The 23,549-nt window shown below is 40.9% G+C and overlaps 1 protein-coding gene across 4 annotated transcripts in view; it reads left to right on the forward strand.

Moving 5' to 3' along the window:
- EXOC4 (exocyst complex component 4) overlaps nt 1-23,549 on the forward strand; it is a 753,652-nt gene that overhangs the window by 106,647 nt on the left and 623,456 nt on the right. For all 4 annotated transcript variants that reach the window (XM_059711814.1, XM_059711816.1, XM_059711817.1 and 1 more), the window contains exon 7: nt 9,741-9,915. In XM_059711814.1, coding sequence (XP_059567797.1) covers nt 9,741-9,915 — 175 coding nt within the window. The remainder of the gene's footprint in view (nt 1-9,740; nt 9,916-23,549) is intronic.

Here is a 23,549-nt window from a genome sequence, read left to right on the forward strand (position 1 = left end):
TTGCTACTGGCTGCCGGCTGGGGCCTTCCTTCATTCTGTGCCACCTCCTGGTGGTCAGCACATGTCATAACGAGTGATCGAACTCCTGGTTGGTCGAACTCTCGAGGGGACACTTTGCATATTAGGCTTTTATATGTATAGATATGCCACATGTTCTTTACCCATTCCTCTGTTGATAGACACTTAGGTTGTTTTCTTATTTTGGCTATTATAAGCAATGCTACAGTGAACATGGGAGGGCAGATAACTCTTTTGAGATCCTGTTTTTATTGTCTTTGGATGTACACTAGAAGTGGGATTACTGGATCATTTAATAGTTCTATTTTTACTTTTTTGAGGAAGCTCCATACTATTTTTCATATTGGTTGCACCAGTTTACATTTCTACCTAACAGTGCACAAGATATCCTTGCCAGCACCTATTTCTTGGCTTTGATGATAGCCATTCTAATGTGTGAGGTGATATCTCATTGTGGTTTTAATTTGTATTTCTCTGATGATTAGTCATGTTGGACATCTTCTCATGCACCTTTTGGCCATTTGCATGTCTTCTTTGGAAAAATGTGTATTTAAGTTCCTCTGTGTACTTAAAAATTGGATTGTGATGCTTTTGTCTTTGATTTGTGTTAGTTTTTTACATATTGGATTATTAACCCCTTATCAGATATATGACTTGCAATTTTGTTCTCACGTTCCATAGGTTGCTTTTCATTTTTTGATGCGTTTCTTTTGCTCTGCAAAAGCTTTTTCATTTTATATAGCCCCACTCATTTGTTTTTTCTTTTGTTACTTTTGCTTTTGTCAAATCCAAAATATTGTTACCAAAACTGATATCAAGTAGATTACCCCTATGTTTTCTTCTAAGATTTTATGGTTTCAGCTCTTATATTGAAGTCTTTAATTCATTTTGAGTTGATTTTGTGTATGGTGTAAGAATAATGGTCGAGTTTCAGTCTTTTGCATGTGGTTTCCAGTTTTCCCGATACCTTTTATTGAAGGGATTATTGAAAGGCTGATGAAAGAATGATACTAAAACTTCAGTGAAAAGCAAGGGGGCCTGGGTTTATTGTGTAACTGTAGTCATTAATTTGCTACACGTTAGGATGAGAAATTCTTTTGCAGTCATCCCTCCAGAATTCAGAAACTGAGCAGGAGAGGCTGACTTGGCCAGAAGGGAAGGAACGCAGGAAGGAAATGACTGGTGCCAGGACCCAGTTTGTCTTCCTTTTATTTTTACTGTGTTTCAGTCTATGCTGCTAATAGTTTTTTCCTGTTCTTTTCATAGTGCAGATGGAGAGTTAGTCAGCACTTCTCAAATAGTAACTTCTTTGTACATGAAAATTGTTATTAATAAATGGGAGAACTTATTTCTACCCCTTAATAGTAGGTATTAGAAAACCCTAAAGATGTCTTGTTTGAAATGAAAAATACTAGCTTAGCCATGCTTATTAGGAAAATGTGTATGTGAGATATAGGCATGTAACACTAAGACCATTTGGGTATGAAATAATTGATCATCAGTTTCTTCTATTTTTCTACTTTTATTTTTTAAAAAATACATTTTTATTGATTTCAGAGAGGTAGAGAGAGGGAGAGAGAGATATAAACATCAATGATGAGAGAGAATCATTGGTTGACCGCCTCCTGCATGCCCCGACTGGGGATCAAGCCCAGAACTCGGGCATGTGCCCTGACCAGGAATCAAACTATGACCTCGTGGTTCATAGGTTGATGCTCAACCACTGAGCCATGCTGGTTGGGCAGATGATCAATTTCTTTTAATTTCTTATATAAAAGCTAAGATCTGATTTCAGGATTTTCCCCATCGTTCTGAGCATAATAGTAGCAGGGAAATAGATATTGTGGTTATTGCCTTGGTCTGTCCGTGTGGAAATGTAGACCCCTTATACTAGAGCCTCAGCAGAGAAGTAGCAGAACAGAACTGATTTTCTCCCGTGTGTGTGTCTTTGTTTCGTGACCAAGTAAGGCAGTCTCTTGGCTGCAAACATGGGTTTTCCAGCCAAATAACTAATTCAAGGTTTCCTGGGTGTTAAATTTAGAACCAGATAGTCGTATCTCACCTTAAAAATTAAACATTTTTCACAGCTTGATGATAGAGCTTTATATCAAGCATTTCTTTTCTTGTGCAGTTGCGACTATTCCTTAAAAACTTCTTCTTAACCCCTTTGCCTTTTTTCCTGGTGTCACTTGAAGGTGAGACACAAAGGATTAGCTGTGGGTAGGAAGTTAGTAGAAGATCTGGGAGTGAAGAGGTAGAAGTAAAAGAATTTGGTGGTTGATTGGATTGGAGGGAGGAGGGGGGGTGATTTGCTGGGACAAATGATGCCATTCATTAGGGAACATGGAGACGTAGGTTTGAGGAAGAATGTGGCGAGTTCCAGCGAAGACCTGCTGTTTGAAGTCGACAGCACAGGGGAGCGAACTGGCCCGGAGATGTTTGGGAGTGTTAGCAGGGGGATAACTGAGGACGGAGTGGTCAGTGAGCTCACTCAGAGAGCATGAGGATGAGAAGAGATCACAGCATTGAAGGGAGCAGTTCCTGAGAGCTGGGAGGGAAGCAGAGAGTGCAGTTCTGTAGAGCGCGGCGAAGGCAGTGTCTGTGGGAGTGAGAGGTCAGTAGAAGCAAGTGCTATACCCATTTGAGTAAGGACTGAAGAGAGCCTGTCAGATGGAGTAAAATGATTATCTGAGATTTAGCAAGACTTTCTTAGTAGAATACTGAAGGGCTGAACACTGGTTTGCAGTGAGGAAGGAAAGGCAGTATAGACCGCTGTCTTTCTAGGCCTGTTTTTCCTGGCATCCTAGAGTACTTATATCTCTACGGCCTCTTGTCAATTGCTTCCTTTTTCCCTAACACTCCTAAAAAGGAACATTCTCCAAATTGAGTCCTTTGTTCTCTTCTTACCTCTGAGCTTTGGTTTTTCTTGTCTGTAAAATGAGGCTACAAGTGGGACAGCAGGTCCTGGAATAACTTTGTTTCACTTCAAGTGCTTTTGTTACAGTGTTAATGAGATGCCGTAGATCTGGATTATATCAATGGCCTGTGGTATAACTGGTTTCATTACATGTCATTTTGCTTAAAATTTCAGAACCTATCAATGATGTTAAGTGTGGACTTACCTGTACCATCCTCACAGGGTTGTCCGAAGGATTAGATGAGCTAATCCACATCAAGCACTGCACACCTTGCCTGGAGTGTGTGATCAGTGAGGCCGTTGTGGATGGTGTGGTGGTGTCTTTGTAGTTGTCCTCATTGCAGTCTTGGTCATCACCATCCTCCTCCTCCTTCTCTCCCTCCTCTACCTCCTCCTCACCTCAGCCTTCCTTTCCTCCTCCTCTTCCTCCTCCTCCTCCTCCTCCTCCTCCTCCTCTTCCTCCTCCTCCTCCTCCTCCTCCTCCTCCTCCTCCTCCTCCTCCTCCTCCTCCTCCTCCTCCTCCTCCTCCTCCTTCTCCTTTTTAGCCCAGCCTTATTGTTTCATGGATCTCTTCTATTCAGACAGCTTTAGCTGCCAGCCCCAGGCAGAGTTCTTCTAGTACCGCTGCCCTACATTGCTCATTCTTTTACTCTTTTTCTTTTCTGTTAGTCCTCACCTGAGGATATTTTTCTGTTGATTTTTAGAGACAGTGGAAGGGAGAGGGAGAGACACACAGAGAGAATTATTGATGTGAGAGAGACACTTCCATTGGTTACCTCCTGAATGTACCCTGACCAAGACTAAGGAGTGAGCCTGCAACCAAGGTCCATGCCCTTGATTGGAATCGAACCTGGACCCTTCAGTTCCCAGGCCAATGCTCCATCCACTGAGACTAACCGGCTAGGGTAGCTCATTCTTTTACTCTTGATTTGGGCATCCACAAACTTTGACTGAGTGCTTTCCCCATCCTGGGCACTGGGCCATGTGTTAGCATAAAGGAAGCATAAAACAGGGACTCTGTCCTCACTTTCTGGTCCAGGAGGCTATGATGTTACTGTTTTGTCACTTTTTGCAGTCCACTGTGATCACCTGGTTTTGTTTTGGAGTGGTTATAGAATCACAGAGGAATAGAGGCACTGGCTCTTATTCTGTGAATTAGGCCTTTTTAAGTTGTAAGTGATAGGACCCTAACTCCACTGAATTCAATTGAAGAGGCAGTTTCATTGGAACGATACTGGTGTATCTTAAAACATAAGCAGGACTTCACTAACCATGCCGACGGATGGCAGAGGTGCAGGTGGGCCAGAAACATCTGGATTGTCTCCTGTATCTGCCTTTATAAATTTTCTGTAGATGGTAACTATTAAAGGTACATGCATAACAGTTTACTATGATTTTGAGTTTGCTGTTTTATTATACTTGCATATCATTTTGCATTTAATGCAATTAACTTGTGATTAGGGAATTTGTGTTTGAGGAACCTGAGAGCTGGAAAAGTCCCTGACTCGTCCTCAGAGTCCTGTTGGCAAGTCTCGGTGACTGACAGTCCTCCATACTGGTATTCTTTCCACTTGGCGGTCCCAGGATTAATATTTCCTTTCACCTTTTGTGATGTTGTATTCATATTATAGCTTACTGTTTTCTGACTGCAAATAACCTGTGTGTGTGTGTGTGTGAATGTGTTATTTTCAACAAAAGATACAAATCACAATTAGTTGAAATTCTAATATCTAAGGTTCTTAGGCTTATTCCCATAGGAGGTTTTCTCTTATTCAGTTCACTTTAAGGATTTATCCAGTAATTTAATGATTCTGCTTGCTCTATTGTCTTTTAGATCAGTGGTGAAAACCTTGAACCTAATAGGACTTAAGCAACTGAGCTAACTGCACTGTAATGTTTTATTTCTTCTTTTATTTGCTTAATATTTTGTGGTGGGAGTGGTGCAGGGAATGATTTTCATAGGGTTCTGTGTTTTTAGTTCGTCCTGAGTGTTTGCAGCGAAAAGTAAACCCATGTTTTCTCAGTCTGGCTTTGTATGGGCATTCGAATGTATATGGATATTAACAACATATTTCTGTGCATTTCCAGTAGCTTTAACTAGGGCCAGACTAGTGCACATTCATGTTCAGTTTGTGTGAATGAGTCCTAGTCTCTCTCGCTCTTTGATGCATCCGGGGAGTCTTCTTACTTTCTCTCTTCCTTCTTTAAGGAGCATATGCTGGTTGCGAAGTGTGTGCTTGGCTTTGGTTTCTTTTTACTGTCGGCCATTCACTTGCCCTCTGCGGAGTTGAGCTCCCAGTGCTGCTCTGAAACCCCTTTGCCGAGGTTGCTGGGAACGGCGGGTTGTCACCATCTCTCTTTACCTTACCTGACTTCGGTAGCCTTTCACTCTGCTGGCACTCTCTTCTCCTTTGTCCTCTAACATTTTCTTTCCTGGCTTCCTCCTCCCCAGCTACTTCATAACCGCCTTCCCAGTGCTGCTGTTTCAGGACTGCTGGCTCTGGAACTTGCTTTTCTTTTTTCTTACTCTGCACCTTGTCCCTGTGTGATCTCATTCTTTCAAATATTTCTCGCTTTTTAAATTTCCAATATCAGTCTCTCTCCTGAGCTCTGGACTTGCCTATCCAAGTACCTAATTACATAACATATTAAATGTAACATATCCAGATTTAAGCCCAACATCACTCCTTCCAAATTTCTATCCTAATTCATTCTTATTCTCATATTCCCCCCCCCCCCCCCTCTCTCTCTCTCTCTCTCTCTCTCTCTCTCTCGTCTTCCCGAGTTGCTTAAGCCATAAACCCAGGCAGAGGGATGCTCGCTCCCTCTCTGTAATATTGTAGCCTCTCACCTTGACTAGTTCTATTCATTTTCTGCTTTGATCCTTCTAGCAGTTCTGTGAGGCTCCTGGAACAGGTATTAATTAATACTTGGGTTTTACAGATGGAACCCTTGGAGAAGTTGAGAGGTTTTGTTTCATAATTAAAGGGTTAGGAGTGATCAGTCCTGGGAAAGAATGTGAATCTTTTGTTTCTTACAGATTACTTACATTAGGAGGAAAAACAAACAAAACCCAAGCGAACTGAAGGAGGACTGCCCAGTATCCCAAGGTAGTGGGAATCTGAAGGTGTCAGCTTTCACTGTGCTTCACTTTTTGAGGCATCAGATGGATTCTTTTCTCCACTGTTCCATGTATTTTCCTTTCACGGCAGCCGGGGAGGGTGTAGGACCCTCACTGTCCTCACTGATGGTTTTTAGAAATGAGATATATTGAGGTATAATTCACCTGCTATGCAATTCACTGAAAGTATGCAATTCAGTGGTTTTCAGGTTATTCACAGAATTGTGCAACTATCACCACTGTCTAGTTCTGGAACACTTTTGTCTCCCCACCCAAAACAAATCCCATATGGTTTGGCAGTCAATTCTCACCCACCTAAGTAACCACTCATGTATTTTCTGTCTTTATAAATTTGCCCATTCTGGATATTTTACATAAATATAATTATACAATATGTAGTTTTCTGTGAGTTTTTTCACAACATATTCTAAGGTTCATTCATGTTGTAGCATGTGTCAATACTTCATTTCCTTTTATAGCCAAACTAGAGGCCCGATGCACGAAATCTGTGCAAGAGTAGGCCTTCACAGTCCTGGCCTTGGCTGCCTCGCAGCCCCGCGGCCCCACCCACTGGTCGTTCTGCTGTCCGGTCTAATTAGCATATTAGCTCTTTATTATATAGGACTAGAGGCCTGGTGCATGAAATTTCTGCAGGGGGCCGGGGGCAGAGTTGAGGAGGGGTGCCTCAGCCCGATCTGCACTCTCTCCAGTCCGGGAGCGCTCAGGGGATGTCCTACTGACAGCTTAGGCCCACTTCCCATGGTTCTCTGCTGTCTGCGGGCCCACTTGGCCCCTCCTGGGTCACTGCGGGCGACGGCCAAGCAGGCCCTGCTCTCAGCAGCTGCCCCCTGGGACTGGAGGACTCCAGCAGGGCTGAGAGGACTGGGCGCCACCATCTTGTGGCTATGGGCACTGCCATATTTGTGTTGGAATGAAGGTTAACTTGCATATTACTCTTTTATTAGATAGGATGGCTAATGATGTTGAACATTTTGTTTGCTCATTAATCATATATTTTTTTTGAGAAGGTAGATACAAATGCGCTGTCCATTTTTAAGTTTGATTATTTGTCTTTTCATTAAAAGTTGTAAGAATTCCTTAGATATTCTAAATACAAATCCTTTATCAGATACGTGATTTGCAAATATTTTCTCCCATTCTGTGGGTTGTCTTTTACTTTATTGAGGGTATCCTTTGTAGTACAAACGTTTCTACTTTTGTTGTTGGAGCCACAGGTTTTATTACTGTTGCCTTCATTGTGTGATAATAAGGCAGAGGAGAGCATCCTACTCTTTGAAGTGGCTGGATGTTTCTGAGGAGGCAGATGTACAGGTGGCAGCTCACCCTTCTCACCTGTCTCTTCTCCCTTACTCTTCCCCATGCAGAGTTCCCATGCTGTGATGGTCTGTCTTGGCCTTGATCCCTCAGGAGTGACAAAGCTGGCACTTGTCAGCATTCTATCAAGGGATTGCTGCTTTTGTGATGTTCGTAGACACTATGGATCTCACTTTTCACCTCACTTCCCTGCTAGGTCTCTTCCACACAGAGCACTGCCCCTGGTGGCTGAGTTGGCCTTGTGCTTGAGTGGCAGCCGTGGTGTGCAGCCACGAGCTTGTGGCCCTGGACAGAGCCAGGCAGCAGCGCCTTCCTTTCAGAGAGGCCCTTCTCTTCAGTGCTTCTGCTTCATTGCTGCTCTGCAGGCTTATGCCTAGGCCTTTATGCCATTGGGAAGGTGGATGCCAGATCCGCTGGCGTCTGAATGTCATGGATCAGTATGATTTCCAAAAATGTTGGAGGTTAACATAAGGTTATTAAGTTTTAATTTTGTCAAGTAGGGACATTTGAGAGAAAGGACCAGATTCTCCTGTCAGGAGAGTATAAAAAACATCAAATTAAATATATTTACCTTTGTGAAAAGTCAATATATGGTCCTATTTTTCTTATTTTGTTATACGTACTGAAAAATACGTTATGGTCTGTGGATTGATATTTGGGAAACACAGGCTTACATAATCGGCATAAATCTTTATTTGAGAAGTGGACCATCCCTTAATCAAGTACTTATTCTGTGTCATGCCAGATACCAGTTTTATACAGATTATGTCTTACACTTAATGAATTATTTTGGCTAAGTTAGACAGTCTTCTGTACTTTGTCCCTTTCTCTGTGGATAGCACAGATGAGAAAGAATAATTGTTTTAGATATATGTGTGTAAATGTGAATTGACCTTTAAAAGATTTTAAAAATCACCATTCAAAAGATAGGATGACCCTTATTTACAAATACAGTGTATAAATTCTGTATTATGTATATTCTAGATTGGGAGTAGTACATAAATTTTTATTGATTCTGTCTCATCTAAATTAAAATGTCAAATGCATGTTAGGGTTTTATCATAAGACAGTTATTGGCCATCACATTGGCACATTAATTATAATAATTGGGCAGTAAAGAAGCCAGAGGAATAGATAATATGTTGTATGTTTTGATGAGATTGTAGCCATAACCTCTTATTTATGGTAATGGGATCTTATTAATTGACCCTGCTGACAAGCTCTTTTGCTTTCCTTTCCTCCTTTCCAGGTTGGTTTATAAATCTACTTAGGAACTATGAACTGAGAGCCACACAATATACAATAAGTATATTCCAGATTTTCATGGTATACACATTGAATTCATTCAGCACATTTTGCTGATCCCTGCTAAGTATACAGAGATGTATAAAGCAGTGCCCACACTGGAAGACTAACAGTGGAGCAGGGAGGTAGAGTGTCTGTGTGTAAATGAATGGGACCCGCATTGTTTGGGTCATATATGGGAGCCACACTTGGTTAAGTTCCTTGGAAGTGGGATACAATGATATACAAGTTGAGAGGAGGAAAGATTCCCAGCCCATGTGGTCAGTGAAGCTGTGAGTCTTAGTGGTAGAGGATTCCCTTTGCTTACATGCCACAAAGCTCCGCCCTGTCCCTGAACAGACATCTGCATTCTGGAACTAGAGTGAGAGGTAGGTGGCAGATGCACTGACGTGGAAATCAATGTTTGTTCTAGTCCCAGCTGCCTTGCAACCCCATTTTGTGTCCTTGAGTATATAAAATTGATTTAATAATATGTGTCCAGCATTTCTCACCATGAAAAATGAGATAATGCGGATGAATAAGCTGCTCCCTGTGGTGAAAGTCAGATTGCTTGGCAGGTGTGTATTTTTTTTCAGGCAACTTACACCATGCGTTTGAATGGTAGTAAGCACAGCTTTCCACGTCTGAAAGGATTAGTATCCTTACCAAAGCGCCCAATTTATTGCTAGGGAATAGCATATTCCGTGTGACATCTGAACTGGCTGAAAAAGTACCTGAATTCCTTGGAGAAACTGCTTATAAGAATACAGAGCAGTACTGTTGTAATCACTAAAATATGTTCAAAATGAAACAAATGTTTATGGAGCTGCTACTGCTGGTTTAGGGACTTGACGGTTTTTAAATTTTTACATTATTTCTTTTTTATAGTAGAGAAAACAGGCTTAAATATGTTTTCAAGTTTCTTAGATCATACAGCTGTTTGAAATCAAACCTGCTGAAATGTGCTGTTTACATTGTCACTAGTTTGTCGGTTTTCTTGCAGGCCAGTGTAACCCTCTTTGGTATATGTTTTAATGTTATTTACTTGTTTGATTTCTTGGCTAGGTTACTTCTGGAGCTGCTGGAGTTGCTGTTTGACAAGTTTAATGCTGTAGCCACTGCACACTCTGTGGTCCTAGGATACCTGCAGGACACCGTCGTGGCCCCACTGCCTCAGCAGGAAGATGTCAAACTGTACGACATGGCAGATGTGTGGGTGAAGATCCAGGATGTCCTCCAGGTAAGTCCTTTTACAAAGGATGCCGTCTCGTCAGAGTAACAGGTTAAGACCACAACACACAAATCAGCAACCTAAAATCTTCCTTTAGTCATAAGCAGTGAGACAGGAATGTTTCTGTCTGAAGATGATGCTGTTGATCTCATGAACTTCTATCATCTTCAGAGATCTTTTAACAAACTTCTTTTACTAGACTTTAAAGTGAGAAGATGCCAGTACCTAGTAATCAAGGATGTGCAGTATTTGGATTTTTGTTGAAAGGTACTTTACTTCACTGGAATTAGTCATATGACAAAGTAATCAGTATAAAAATGTTCTTAAACACTATTTTATAAACTTATACATAGCTTAAGTTTATGATGATTTTCCTACAGTTAATTCTTGTATATATTAGGGTAAATGACAGGTCAAGAGCTTATTTTGAGATGAGAATGAATCTATAAGTATAAATGTATCATTTTGATTGATTTGGTTAAGATTGGAGAAATGATATTACTGTTTGGTATGATGCTGCAGAGATGGTATTTAGAAATTTTATTATATTTTCTCTCCTTGCTTCAGGAAAACAGATTTGATTTGGCCAGCTGAAAATTTGAAATACAATTAAGAGTCAGCTGAAACAAATTTGACATCGTTAAATAGAAATGTCTTGGTTGAGCAGTACCTACTAATATGGAAAAAAATTAAGAATATGTAGGGAATTGAAAAATATAACTGTGTAGGAATGAAATTACTTGCATGGCAAATAGGAGTCTTACAGGACTAAATAAATCATGAAGGGAAATTGTAGTTATTTTTGACACTATATACATGTTCCTGGTGGGTTGAATGATTAATTCTTGGTTATTCATTCATTAGACATTTTTTTGGCTTAAGTCTGTGTGCTTTATTGATGGTGTTGTAGAAAGCATATGGATTGCAACTCTATTCTCTGAGTTCTTTTTTGCCACTCTGTCAACTACTATATGCCCATAGTAGGTACTTGGCGAATATTTTTGTATTGAATAAAATGTCTTTATTGTTAAGAAGCTGGTTATTTAATTTTTCATAAATTAGTTTGCCTGTCTGAGGTTTGCTAATCTGAGGTATAATGCTTAAAGTAAGTTGTGTTAAGTTAGGCCCTAGAACAAAACTAAAATTGTAAAATAGATGTATAGGTAAAAAGTTAGTAAAGGAAAAAATTGAATAGTAAATAAATATTTGAGTAATCCAAAAGAAAGCAGGAGAGGAAGAATAAAAAATAAAGGAAGCCCTAGCTGGTTTGGTTCAGTGGATAGAACGTTGGCCTGCGGACTGAAGGGTCCGGGCACGATTCCAGTCAAGGGCATGTACCTAGGTTGCAGGCTCCTCTCCGGCCTGGGCCCTGCTCGGGGCTCATACAGGAGTCAACCGATTGATGTGTTTCTCTCACATTGATGTTTCTCTCTGTCTTTCCCTCTCTCTTCAACTCTCTTTAAAAATCAATGAAAAAATATCCTCAGATGAGGATTAAAATAATAAATCAATCAAAGAACAAAGCAAAGGTAGGATGAATAGGAAACAAATAGCAAAGATGTTAGACTTATACCAATCATGTAAGTAATTATATTAAATGTAAATGAGCTAACCACTTCAGTTAAAAAGCAGAGTTTATCATATGGTTTAAAAACAGTAAGAACAACAATAACAACAAAAAAATAAGACTCAACCATGATATTTATGAAGTACATTTCATGTAACTTTATTACTTTTTAATTTTTAAATAATTTCAAACTTTTAGAAAGGTTGTAACAATAAGAATAATACAGTAGGCATCCATATACCTTTTTATTCTGATTCAAGTATTCTTAACATTTTGTTACACTATCATTTGTTTTGTGTATGTACATATGTAGTTAGGTATGTACACAAATTTTTTCTTTGAACAGTTTGACTGTAAGTTGTCAGAATGTGTATATTCTAGTTTTGTTAGTTGACCCAATAATGATTTGCTTGGCATTTTTTAACTTGAATTTATTGGGGTGACATTGGTTAATAAAATTATGTAGGTTTCAAGTGTACAATTCTATAATACATCATCTGTATATTGTATTGTGTATTCACCATCCTAAGTCAAGTCTCCTTCTTTCACCATCCGCCCCCCCCCCCCTTTACTCTTTTCTGTATCACCCCTTTCCCCTTTGGTACTCACTGTGCTGTTGTCTAAATCTATGTGTTGGTGTTTTGTTTTGTTTTTTCCTTAATCCTTTTGCCTTTTTCACCTAGCGCTCCAATCTCCCTCTCCTCTGACAGCTGTCAGTCTATTCTCTGTATCTATGAGTTAGTTTCTGTTTTGTTTCTTAGTGTATTTTGTTCATTAGATTCAACATATAATTGTAATCATATGGTTCTTGTCTTTCTTTGATTGGCTTATTTCAGTTTTTTTCTTCTTCTTCAATAGACAATCCAGTCTAAGGTTAGATATTGCATTTACTTTTCATGTCTCTTTAGTTTAATTTAAGCTTGAACATTTCCATTGCCTTTCTTTACTTTTTTACCAGTGGCATTTTGAAGAATATATCTCCATCTTTTATTTATTTTATTTTATTTTATTTATTTTATTTTTAAAATATATTTTATTGATTTTTTACAGAGAGGAAACTGAGAGAGATAGTTAGAAACATCGATGAGATAGAAGCATCGATCAGCTGCCTCCTGCACACCCCCTACTGGGGATGTGCCTGCAACCAAGGTACATGCCCTTGACCGGAATCGAACCTGGGACCCTTCAGTCCCCAGCCCAATGCTCATCCAGTGAGCCAAACCGGCTAGGGCAATATATCTCCATGTTTTAATACAAGTTTCTCATTTTGGGTTCAAGAGATACACTTTTAACATAAATTCTAGATAGATTAAAAGTATACAAACAGAAAGAGATATGCTATGAAATACTACTAATAATTTTTATTATGGAAACCATTGGAATATATAATATTAAAAGGAATTACTTGTATCATAGTACTTATTAAAACCTGAATACAGTAGTATGTTATGGACTATGTAATCCTACTCTCATAAGGTAACAAATTACTTTATGAGTAAGTTTTTTTGATCTGATATTTGACTAAGACTAATGTTCTAAATTCAAAATAATGCTTACATCTTGTAGGATTCTATTTGTAATACCATCACAAAGAATTAATTATGGTTATGAACAAAGTAAGATATGCCTTACTTAGCTTTACTTACTTTGAATTTGTCAAATGTATATAATTCTTACATTTTGGGAAAAAAAACCTATTATCTCACATTAACGACATTTATAATAAACTGAGGAACTTTAAGTTCTATCAGACATCAGTTTGAAATGTAAAAATGGTTAAAATATGTTCCTGGCTTATTAAATGAGTTATACTTTTCACACAGGGTTTTTAGAGAGTGATTTAGAGATCCTGTCTTCATATTATGGAATGGTTTATTTATTTAAACAGCTTTATTGAGATGTAATTTACATGTGATAATATTTATCCATTTAAAGTATAGATTTCAGTGATTTTTAGTATATTTATGGAGTTGTGTAAGCATTACCATGATAGGATTTTAGAATATTTTCATTACCCTAAAAAGAAACCTTGTATCCATTAGCTGAAATTTTTCTATTCCCCACTCTTTTCCATACCCAAGATGTTATGACATTAGAGAGGAATCAACTGTGAGTTCTGTGTCTTAGTAACTTACAGTGCCCAGATCACACACTTGACAATACTCTTGCTATTTCAGTTAATGCAGGGGTCCTCAAACTATGGCCTGCGGGCCACATGCAAATACAAATATTGTATTTGTTCCCGTTTTGTTTTTTTACTTCAAAATAAGATATGTGCAGTGTGCATAGGAATTTGTTCATAGTGTTTTTTATTTTTTATTTTATTTTATTTTATTTTTTTAAATATATTTTATAGATTTTTTACAGAGAAGAAGGGAGAGGGATAGAAAGTCAGAAACATCGATGAGAGAGATCGATCAGCTGCCTCCTGCACGCCCCCCATTGGGGACATGCCTGCAACCAAGGTACATGCCCATGACCGGAATCGAACCCGGGACCCTTGAGTCTGCTGGCCGACGCTCTATCCACTGAGCCAAACCGGTTCGGCCATAGTGTTTTTTAAACTATACTCTGGCCCTCCAACGGTCTGAGGGACAGTGAACTGGCCCCCTGTTTAAAAAGTTTAAGGTCCCCTGAGTTAATGCACATGTATACCATTGGCATAAGCTATATGACAGATAAAGAACATAAAACTAAAGCTTAGCTAATAGTACAAGGTGAGCAGTCTAACACAGAAATACCATTTCATTTCATGTATCGTGTTTAATTGGTTTGAGGTCAAGGTTTGGCAGTGTTCCTTCTCTTCTTCCATTTTCTTCCCCTCTTTCCTATCTGCTTTTCTGCTCCCATTTTTTTCTATACATGTTTTAGAACAGCAGTCGCTAACTGGTGGTCTGCAGACCACTGGTGGTCCATGAGGTCCGAAAGGTTGGCGGCTACTGTTTTAGAAGAATGACCTTAGTCATGACTTGAGTTACGCTATAGTTGATGGTTTCTTAACTCTTTTTTTTTTTTACTCATCTTTGTTATTAATGCACAGATTCAAGAATAAAGCCTTCTTTCCACTTTATTAAGGTATTACATATATGTTCTTATCCCCCAATTGCTCCCTTACCCCCCAATTATTCCCTCTCCCTGCCCCCCGCCCCCCTCCCCCCGTGTCTGTGTCTGTTGGTTAGGCCTATGTGCATGTATACAAGTCCTTTGGTGGATCTCTCCCTCTTAACCCCATCCTCCCCAAACTTCCCTCTGAGGTTTGACGGCCTGATCGATGTTTCTCTGTCTCTGGATCTGTTTTTATTCATCAGTTTATGTTGTTCATTATATTCTATAAATGAGTGAGATCATGTGATATTTATCTTTCTCTGCTGGCTTATTTCACTTAGCATAATGCTCTCCAGTTCCATCCATGCTGTTGCAAATGGTAAGAGTTCCTTCTTTTTTACAGCAGCATAGTATACCATTGTGTAGATGTACCACAGTTTTTTAATCCACTCATCTACTGATGGGCACTTAGGCTGTTTCCAAATCTTAGCTATGATAAATTGTGCTACTATGAGCATAGGGGTGCATATATCCTTTCTGATTGGTGTTTCTGGTTTCTTGGGATATATTCCTATAAGTGGGATCACTGGGTCAAATGGGAGTTCCATTTTTAGTTTATTGAGGAAACTCCATACTGTCTTCCATAGTGGCTGCACCAGTCTGCATTCCCACCAGCTGTGCACGAGGGTTCCTTTTTCTCCGCATCCTTGCCAGCACTTGTTATTTGTTGATGATGGCCATTTGACAGGTGTGAGATGGTACCTCATTGTCGTTTTGATTTGCATCTTTCGGATAATTAGTGACTTTGAGCATGTTTTCATATGTCTCTTGGCTTTCTGAATGTCCTCTTTTGAAAAGTGTCTATTTAGGTCCTTTGCCCATTTTTTGATTGGGTTGTTTATCTTCCTTTTGTTAAGTTGTATGAGTTCCCTGTAAATGTTGGAGATTAAACCCTTGTTGGTGATAACATTGGCAAATATGTTCTGCCATGCAGTGGGCTTTCTTGTTGTTTTGTTGATGGTTTCTTTTGCTGTGAAGAAGCTTTTTATTTTGATGTAGTCCCATTTGTTTATTTTCTCCTTAGTTTCCATTGCCCTAGGAGCTGCGTCAGTGAAGACTCTGCTTCTGCATATGTCTGAGATTTTGCTGTGTGTGGATTCAAGAATAAAGCCTTTTTGAAAAGAGATTCATCTAAATATTTTAAGTTTATTATGCAGTAAAAATTATTTTACAACATTTAAGTTGTTTTTAGGTTTCTGTATTTTCAAGTCCCTCCCACATTCTTTCAGGTTATAGATTACTGAGTAATATTATGCTATACACCCATCAATAAACTGGATATGCAATGACACAGACACTTAAATGAGCTAATGTTGCTGAATGGAAAAAGAGTACTTGGCAAAAGGTGTTATATATCTGAGACATGTCGAATGGACTAAGAAAGGTTTTTAAGGTAGATGATGAACTGATCCTTGGAGGATTCACACAGGGAGAAGGGATGGCACTCCAGATAGATAGAATGACTAATAAGATGATATTGTGAAGTGGCACAAACGAATGAATGATCAAGGCTATTCAGGGGTAATTAGGAAGAAGAATGGTTTATCGGTGACTGATAATTTGTTTTGTGCACTAGAAGATACATTTGGATAGGTGGATCTGGGTTGTGGAAGGCCTAGTGCCATCTAAGAGCTTTGCGGCTGGTTATGTATAGATTTATCTAGAGAGTGGATTCTGTTGTTTTTTTCTTGTTGTTCTTTTAGCTCCTAAGATGATTGCAATATGCAGGGTGTCCCCAAAAATGTATACACACTTCAACAGCTGATAGCTCAATTTTGAAAATGAAATGTATTTTAATAAACACTGCCTTTATAATTATTCAAAGTGTGTGTATACATGGGGGGGGGGGGGCACTGTATATTTGTTTAGGATCCTGTAATTGGGAACCATTGTTTTGAGTCCGTGGTTCTCAAAGTATGTTTCTTAAACCAGTAGGATCAGTGTTACCTGGGAACTTATTAAAAATGCAAAATCTTATCTCTACCTCAGACTTAGCAGATCAGAAACTTTGGGAGGGTGGTATATGGTCTGTGTTTTAACAAGCCTTGTAGGTGATTTGTGTGCCTGCTGATGTTCGGGGGCCTCTGCTTTAGGTATGCTGGACCTTGCAGGGTTTTGCTGGTGTCATGCGGTGGAGGAGGATTGATCTAGTAGTGGGGAAAGGAGAGGCTGGAAACTCAGCAGGGAAACTGTTTCGTAGGCTAATAAAGAGTCTGGGTTATATTACTTAAGGGATTGTCTATTAGTGAAATCAACAAGGCAGGCTTTCATGGGGCATGGTCAAGGAATACAAAGAAGACAGAAAGCGATTTGCAAACCTTTTGGGGGTCCTTTAGAAAATTTGTAAAACCATGTAATCAACCTGCCAGCCCGATTTCCAACATGACATATTTAATGATGGTTTAGTGTTAAATTATTGGGGCCAACTATGTGCTAGATATTAGGGAATAAAGATGAACAAAATATAGTGAGAAAGCTCATCTGGTGAAGTGAGTGGTGGTTGCAATAGTGTATGCTCCCCCACGAAGGTCAGTGTTAGTGTTCTGGCATGAGTACGAACACAGGAGAATGTCCGCTAACGTGGAGGGTTAAGAAAAGGATATTTTTGGTTTCAGTTTCCATGTAGAGTTTTACGCTTAGGGCCAATTGAGTTTTCTCATACCTGTTGGTGGAATGCTCTTTAGGTTAAAATATTCCTGGGGAATGAAGCCATTGAGAAGAACAGTAGACACCGGCAATTAGGCATGCACCAGCCTGCATGAAGGTGACGGACCGTATGATGCATGGGGTTTCAGGTGTTGAGAGTTTGAATTTCAGTGTTTCTTTGAATGGGAAATATTTCTTGCTGAAAAATTGAAATGTTCTTTTGTTTATTAAACTTGAAAAAGGCAAAAATTTTTGCTTTTGTGAAGACTGCAGCAGCTTTTCTCCACTAGCGCCGGGCTGTTCCCTGGCAGGCGGAGTCCATCCTGTGGTCGGAAGGCTCATTTGTCTGCATGTTTGTGTCTGGAGACAGCGTAGTGAGGAGACAAGGCTGTGGTGTCATAGTCACAGGTGCCGGCGTGTTCTCCTGGTGTCAGCCCTGTGACCACGCACCGTGGCACTCCCTTTCCAGTTTCACACTCTTTTTGAAACTGTGATAATAGAAATACATATTTGTGCCCCTCTGAGCAGCAGCAGCACCTTCTGAAATGTCGCCTCCTTGGTGACACGCCTGTCATACTGTTGGCTGCACACTTTCAAGTGCATGAGACAGAGGTACACTAGAAGCACAACATCTCATTGATTGTGGGAGTGTGCAAAACAGGCAATAAGAGGACCGCTTTGAACAAAGTCATCTTTTAGATTTTGTGATTCGGAAAAACATTTCATTCTCTCCCCCCCCCCCCCCCCCCACCCCATATCTCTTCTTAAAACAGAACTGCCCGTTTAGGCATCATTGGCTTAACTGGTGAGTCCCTGGGTGTGCTGAGCTGCAGATGGAGGCAGGAGGGATACCCCGAACAAGTCACCTCACTTTTTGGTGCCTTGACCTCTTTTTTCTTGGGGACTAACACAGACAGAATGCAAACTCATCTTACTTTGTGAACTGCCACCAAAGTGTTTACATAGTGATAACATGAACCTCAGGTGGAGAGAACGTGAAGTTTGCTGTCAGGTAAGAAAAGACACCAATCTTATTGGCACTGAGCCAAGACCTCGGGGCGGGGGCACTTCAAGGAGACAGACACAGTTTCTATTTTTGAATCCAGCTCTGAAACTTGTTCTTAGGTTTTGTTTCCTGTGATATTTTGACTAGCTGAGGATTCCATACCTTTAAGTAAGACGAGTCCCGTATTTCAGGCTAGATAACTTGTGAGACTGTTGTTGTCTTAACCTTGACAGCTTTTGCATGGCCCTGTTGTCAGCCAGACCACTGAGTCTCCAGAGCGGCCCTCGCTCCTAAAATTTTTGTTCTGCCTTCTCAGTGGACAGTGTGCTGCCCACGGAACAGTTACCCTTTAAAGTTAAAGTAGAAATCTTCCTGTAAATTGGACGTGGCCCCTGTAGCACCAGGATTCTCCGACTGGTTTTATGCTCACTGCCAGTGCTTACAGCGGGGGCTGAGGGGCAGCCGAGAGCCACTGGCTCCCAGGGCAGGTGTAGCAGACGCACAGGTCAGAGCACTCGGGCGTCCATGCACCATGATACCTGGGGGAGCATGAACATGTTTGCAAGTTACGGAGATGGAGGATTTCAAGTTTAAAGGAATAGGAGTAATTGAATAGAGATTTGGCTTTTCCAGTTTTAAAATGCCAAAGATTTTGATAAAAGAACTAAAATTGGTTTAAGTCTTTCCAATAAAATTAAGGTTATTTCATTTATGTTATTGCAGTGGTTCACATCATATCATCTGAATGTTCTGAATATTTTGGTAGTCACAGCCGTACTAGTGGTCACTGAGCCACCTCTCTCCCTCCCTCCATCCCTTTCTTCCTTTTCTGTCTCCCTCCTCCCCTCTTTCCTATTTTTAGAGGTAGCTTAGTTTTCTTGTGTGTGTATTGCTTTTATAAAATGGTTGTCGGCAGGAAGCACAGAGAAGCTGTGGTGATTGCTGTTCCTTTGAGGGTGTGCATCTGTTCCTGTTTGTCACTCCAGCGAGGACTGCAAGCTGGTAACTGTTAGTTTGCATTGCTCATTATAGTCTGTTGTGGAGTACAGTAAATGTTGGAATATAGAAATGAGGGACATCACTGATGTGCGTTTCATACTATGAGTATGCAAAGTTTAATGTAAAAATCAAGTGGAAGTTAAATAGCAGGATATTAATATTTTATGCCCTTGACCTTAAACCTTTTGAGGTGAAAGGTGATGTAGAACCTGCTGTTACAGTATTTCATTTCATCTTAGTTTATAAGCTCTGCATTATTCAAATGAGTTCTGCTAATGAAAGAGGTGCTGAAAGAAGAATTTTCTGTGACTCTGCTGTGTTGTGCGGGACCCAGATGCCACGGTTAAGGAAGCACCGATGCAGAGGTCAGCGACAGTGCACTAATCTCATGATTTGCTCTATTTTAAATATGTTTGTGATCTGGTTAATGAAGTCTTCCGGATCCTGTTATACTAGTCATGGCTAATCTTAGTTTTGTCGTGTCTTTATCTTAAAACAGGGTGTACAGTCAGAATCACCTATGGAACCCCTATGGACTTCAGCTGAGTCTAATGCACAAAATCGGTTAGCGGCTAGAATTAATAATATTTTAGGTTTGGTCATATTAAAACCACGAGTTTTAAATGCAGTCTTAAGGGATCTGAGAAATTTATAAAAAGTGAATTCAGTTTAATTTTGAAAATATGTCACTATAACATATTTAGGAGAGTTTCTTTTCCTATGATATATAACAAATAATTTGGCAAGTTGAAACTTCATAAAGATGGAAAAAAGCTTTAATATATACACATTTTAGAAGGAAAAGAAAAACTAAATGACTATGCTAAAAGTGATCTCCATTTGCAAATTTTGGTCAACTTTATTTAGGATAGGAACCCAAAGACAGAAAAAATAGGTAATTCCTATTTTTGACACTGATAGTTCAGAACATTGACAAATGCATTATTTCATCCAGGATTTTATTTTTGGACAGAAAACAGTTATATGAGAATGTTTATGATGATTTGGTTAGGAAGGTTTTTTTTCTTATATTGCTTACTATTATTCCATTCTTATTTATTTCTTGTACTAGAGGCCCGGTGCACAAAAATTTGTGCACTGGTTGGGGGGGGGGGCGGTCCCTCAGCCCCACTTGTGCCCTCTCACAGTCTGGGACCCCTCAGGAGATAATGACCTGCTGGCTTAGGCCCGCTCCCAGGTGGCAGAGGGCAGGCTCAATCCCTAGGTGCAGCCCCTGGTTGGGCTCAGAGCAGGGCGGATCGGGAGGTTGCGATGCCATCCCCAGTCACGCTCAGGGTAGGGCCAATTGGGGTGTTGGGGCGCCGCCCCCGTCACACTCAAGGCAGGGTTGATGGGGAGGTTGTGGCGCCACCCCCTGTCACGCAAAGAGCAGGGTCCATCAGGGGGTTGGGGCACTGCCCCCTGTCACGCACAGAGCAGGGCCTATCAGGAGTTTGGGGCTCCGTACCCTGTCAAACACAGAGCAGGGCCGATCAGGGGGTTGGGGAGCTCTCCCCTGTCACACACAGAGCAGGGCCGATCAGGGGGTTTGGGAGCTCCCCCCTGTCACACTCAGGGCAGGGCCGATGGGGAGGTTGTAGCTCCACTCCTTCACACACACAGCAGGGCCCATGGAGGAGGGGTTGGGGCGCCGCACCCTGTCACACACAGAGCAGGGCTGATGAGGGGTTTGGGGAGCTCCCCCTATCAGGCACAGAGCAGGGCAGATCAGGGGGTTGGGGTGCCTTCCCCTGTCACGAACAGAGCAGGGCAGATAGGGAGGTTGTGGCCCCGCCCCCTATCACACACAGAGCTGCAGGGCGATCAGGGGGTTTGGGCGCTGCCCCCTGTCACGCTGTTCCAGGGGCCAGGAGGCCTCGCGGCTCCACTGATCCCAGTGCTAGGAGGCCTCGCGGCTCCTCTTGACACCAGGGCAGTGAGGCCTCGCTGCTCAGCTGATCCCGGTGCTAGGAGGCCTCGCTGCTCCGCTGATCCCGGTGCTGGGAGGCTCTGCTGATCCCGGTGCCAGGAGGCCTCACGGCTCCACTGATCCTGGTGCCGGAGGCCTCGCGGCTCCGCTGATCCCAGGGCATGAGGCCTCGCGGCTCTGCTGATCCTGGGTTTGGGAGGCCTCATGGCTCCGCTGATCCTGGTGCTGGGAGGCATATTACCCTTTTACTATATAGGATAGAGGCCTGGTGCACGGGTGGGGGCCGGCTGGTTTGCCCTGAAGGGTTTCCTGGATCAGGGTTGGGGTCCCGCTTGGGTGCCTGGCCAGCCTGGGTGAGGGGATGATGGCTGTTTGCAGCTGGTCACACCCCCTTCAGGGTGTGGGTCCCCACTGGGGTGCCTGGCCAGTCTGGGTGAGGGGCTGAGGGCCATTTTCAGGCTGGCGGGTGACTGAAGCTCCCAACCTCTCCTTTTTTTTTTTTTTTTTCTTTTTTTTTTATTCTGGGATTTATTTACCTTCTATGGCTATCACTGGAACTGAGAGTCAGCTTTAACTCTGAGGCTCGGCTCCAGCTCTGAGACCTTGGCTGCTGAAAGCAGGTATCTGGTTTGTTTGGCTTCTGTAATTGAAACACTGTTGCAACTCCAGCTCGGCCGGCTGGCTGAAAGCATGGGGTTTGTTTAGCTTCTATAATTGCAACATAGTTGCTTAGAGTGCAAGCTCAGAGCCCAGCAGCGGCAGGCGGGGAACCTTGGCTTCCTCCTTCACTGGAGCAAGCAAGCGTCCTGTTCGCTTCAGCTGCCTTGTTTCCAGCCGCCATCTTGGTTGGCAGTTAATTTGCATATCACCCTGATTAGCCAATGGGAAGCATGTCGGAGGTACGGTTAATTACCATGTTTGTCTATTATTAGATAGGATGAGTTTTTCGAGTTTATATTAATTTATATGTTTTAACTGAGAGGAAAACATTTCTTTTTTAACTTCTTCATATAAAAGGACTTTAAGAAATTATTTTAACCTTCTGGGCATTAAGACAAAGATATAAACCAAGAACAATATAGAGCAGTTTCAGGTCCCATGGAAAATGTTCAATGTGAACTCAGTGCTAGATAAATCATCCACAGAAGAAAGGGGTCAGGATGAGTTCTAGGAGCTGTTTTCATGCAGAAAGTAGAACATGCACCTTTAATGTGGTTATTGTCAAATACATCATAAGACCAGTATTATATAAAGCTTGAGCGAATGGACGCCTTGGTTTATTTGTTTGTTTTCTTAGAAATATTAACCAAAAAAATAAGACTGAATTTTGGGTGACAGGGAGATCTTTGAATAAGAGATTGAGAAGTTTGGACTTGCCCCTTTAGGCAGTGGGCTGTTACTTATTTTTTGGTTTTTCTATTATTATTGGAAATGTCCAACATGTTCAGGAATACATGGACATGCATAATGAACCCCTATGTACTTCCACCCAACTTCAGCAGTTTTAGAAATATCAGTTCATGCTCATGATTCATCTGTGCCCCTGTCATTTTCACTTTCTCTTATTTTGAAAAAGTTCTAGTGATTATATTGTTTCACCTATAGTTCATTATGAATCTCTCAAATATAAGGGCTCTTTAAAAACAACAACTGTAGCCCAGTAGGTGTACTCAGTGGTTGAGCATTGACCAATGAACCAGGAGGTAACAGGTTTGATTATTGGTCATGGCACATGCCCGGGTTGCAGTCTCAATCCCTATTGGTGTGCAGGAGGTAGCCAATCATGATTCTCTCTCATTGATGTTTCTATCTCTCTCTCCCTCTCCCTTCCTCTCTGAAATCAATTAAAATATATATTAAAAACCACACAACTATACCTTAATATAAGTCCCTTATTATCAAATATACAGTCAGTGTTCATATTTCCAATTGTCTCAAATGTTGTGATTGTGTATCTTTTATAGTTTGTTTGAATAGGACCCAAATAAAGTTTAAATATTGCAGTTTGATTGGTAAGTTTCTTAAGACTTAATCTATAAGTTCCCCTCCATCTCTCTCTCTTTTTTTAACCCTTGAATTTTATTTATTGAAGAAACCAGATGATTTTTTTAATAGAACTTCCCATATCCTGGTTTTTGTTGATTGTTTTGTCATGGTGTCTTTTGCTATTTATTAATGTTCTGTAACTTGGGTCTAGAGGCTTAATAAAATTTAAGTTGATTTTTTTGGGCATGATACTTTATATATAATGGTAGATATTCTTTTTTGATAGAGGAGTAAAATGGTGAAAGGAATGTTTTTAGGGTGATTTATCTGGCGGCAGTGTGCAGAATGAATTGGTGGAAGAGGAGATGGATGGAGATAGAACAATAAGAAGCCAAGTTCAGTCA

This window comes from Myotis daubentonii, chromosome 10 (genome assembly GCF_963259705.1).
Source record: "Myotis daubentonii chromosome 10, mMyoDau2.1, whole genome shotgun sequence".
In the NCBI taxonomy this organism is placed as follows: Eukaryota; Metazoa; Chordata; class Mammalia; order Chiroptera; family Vespertilionidae; genus Myotis; species Myotis daubentonii.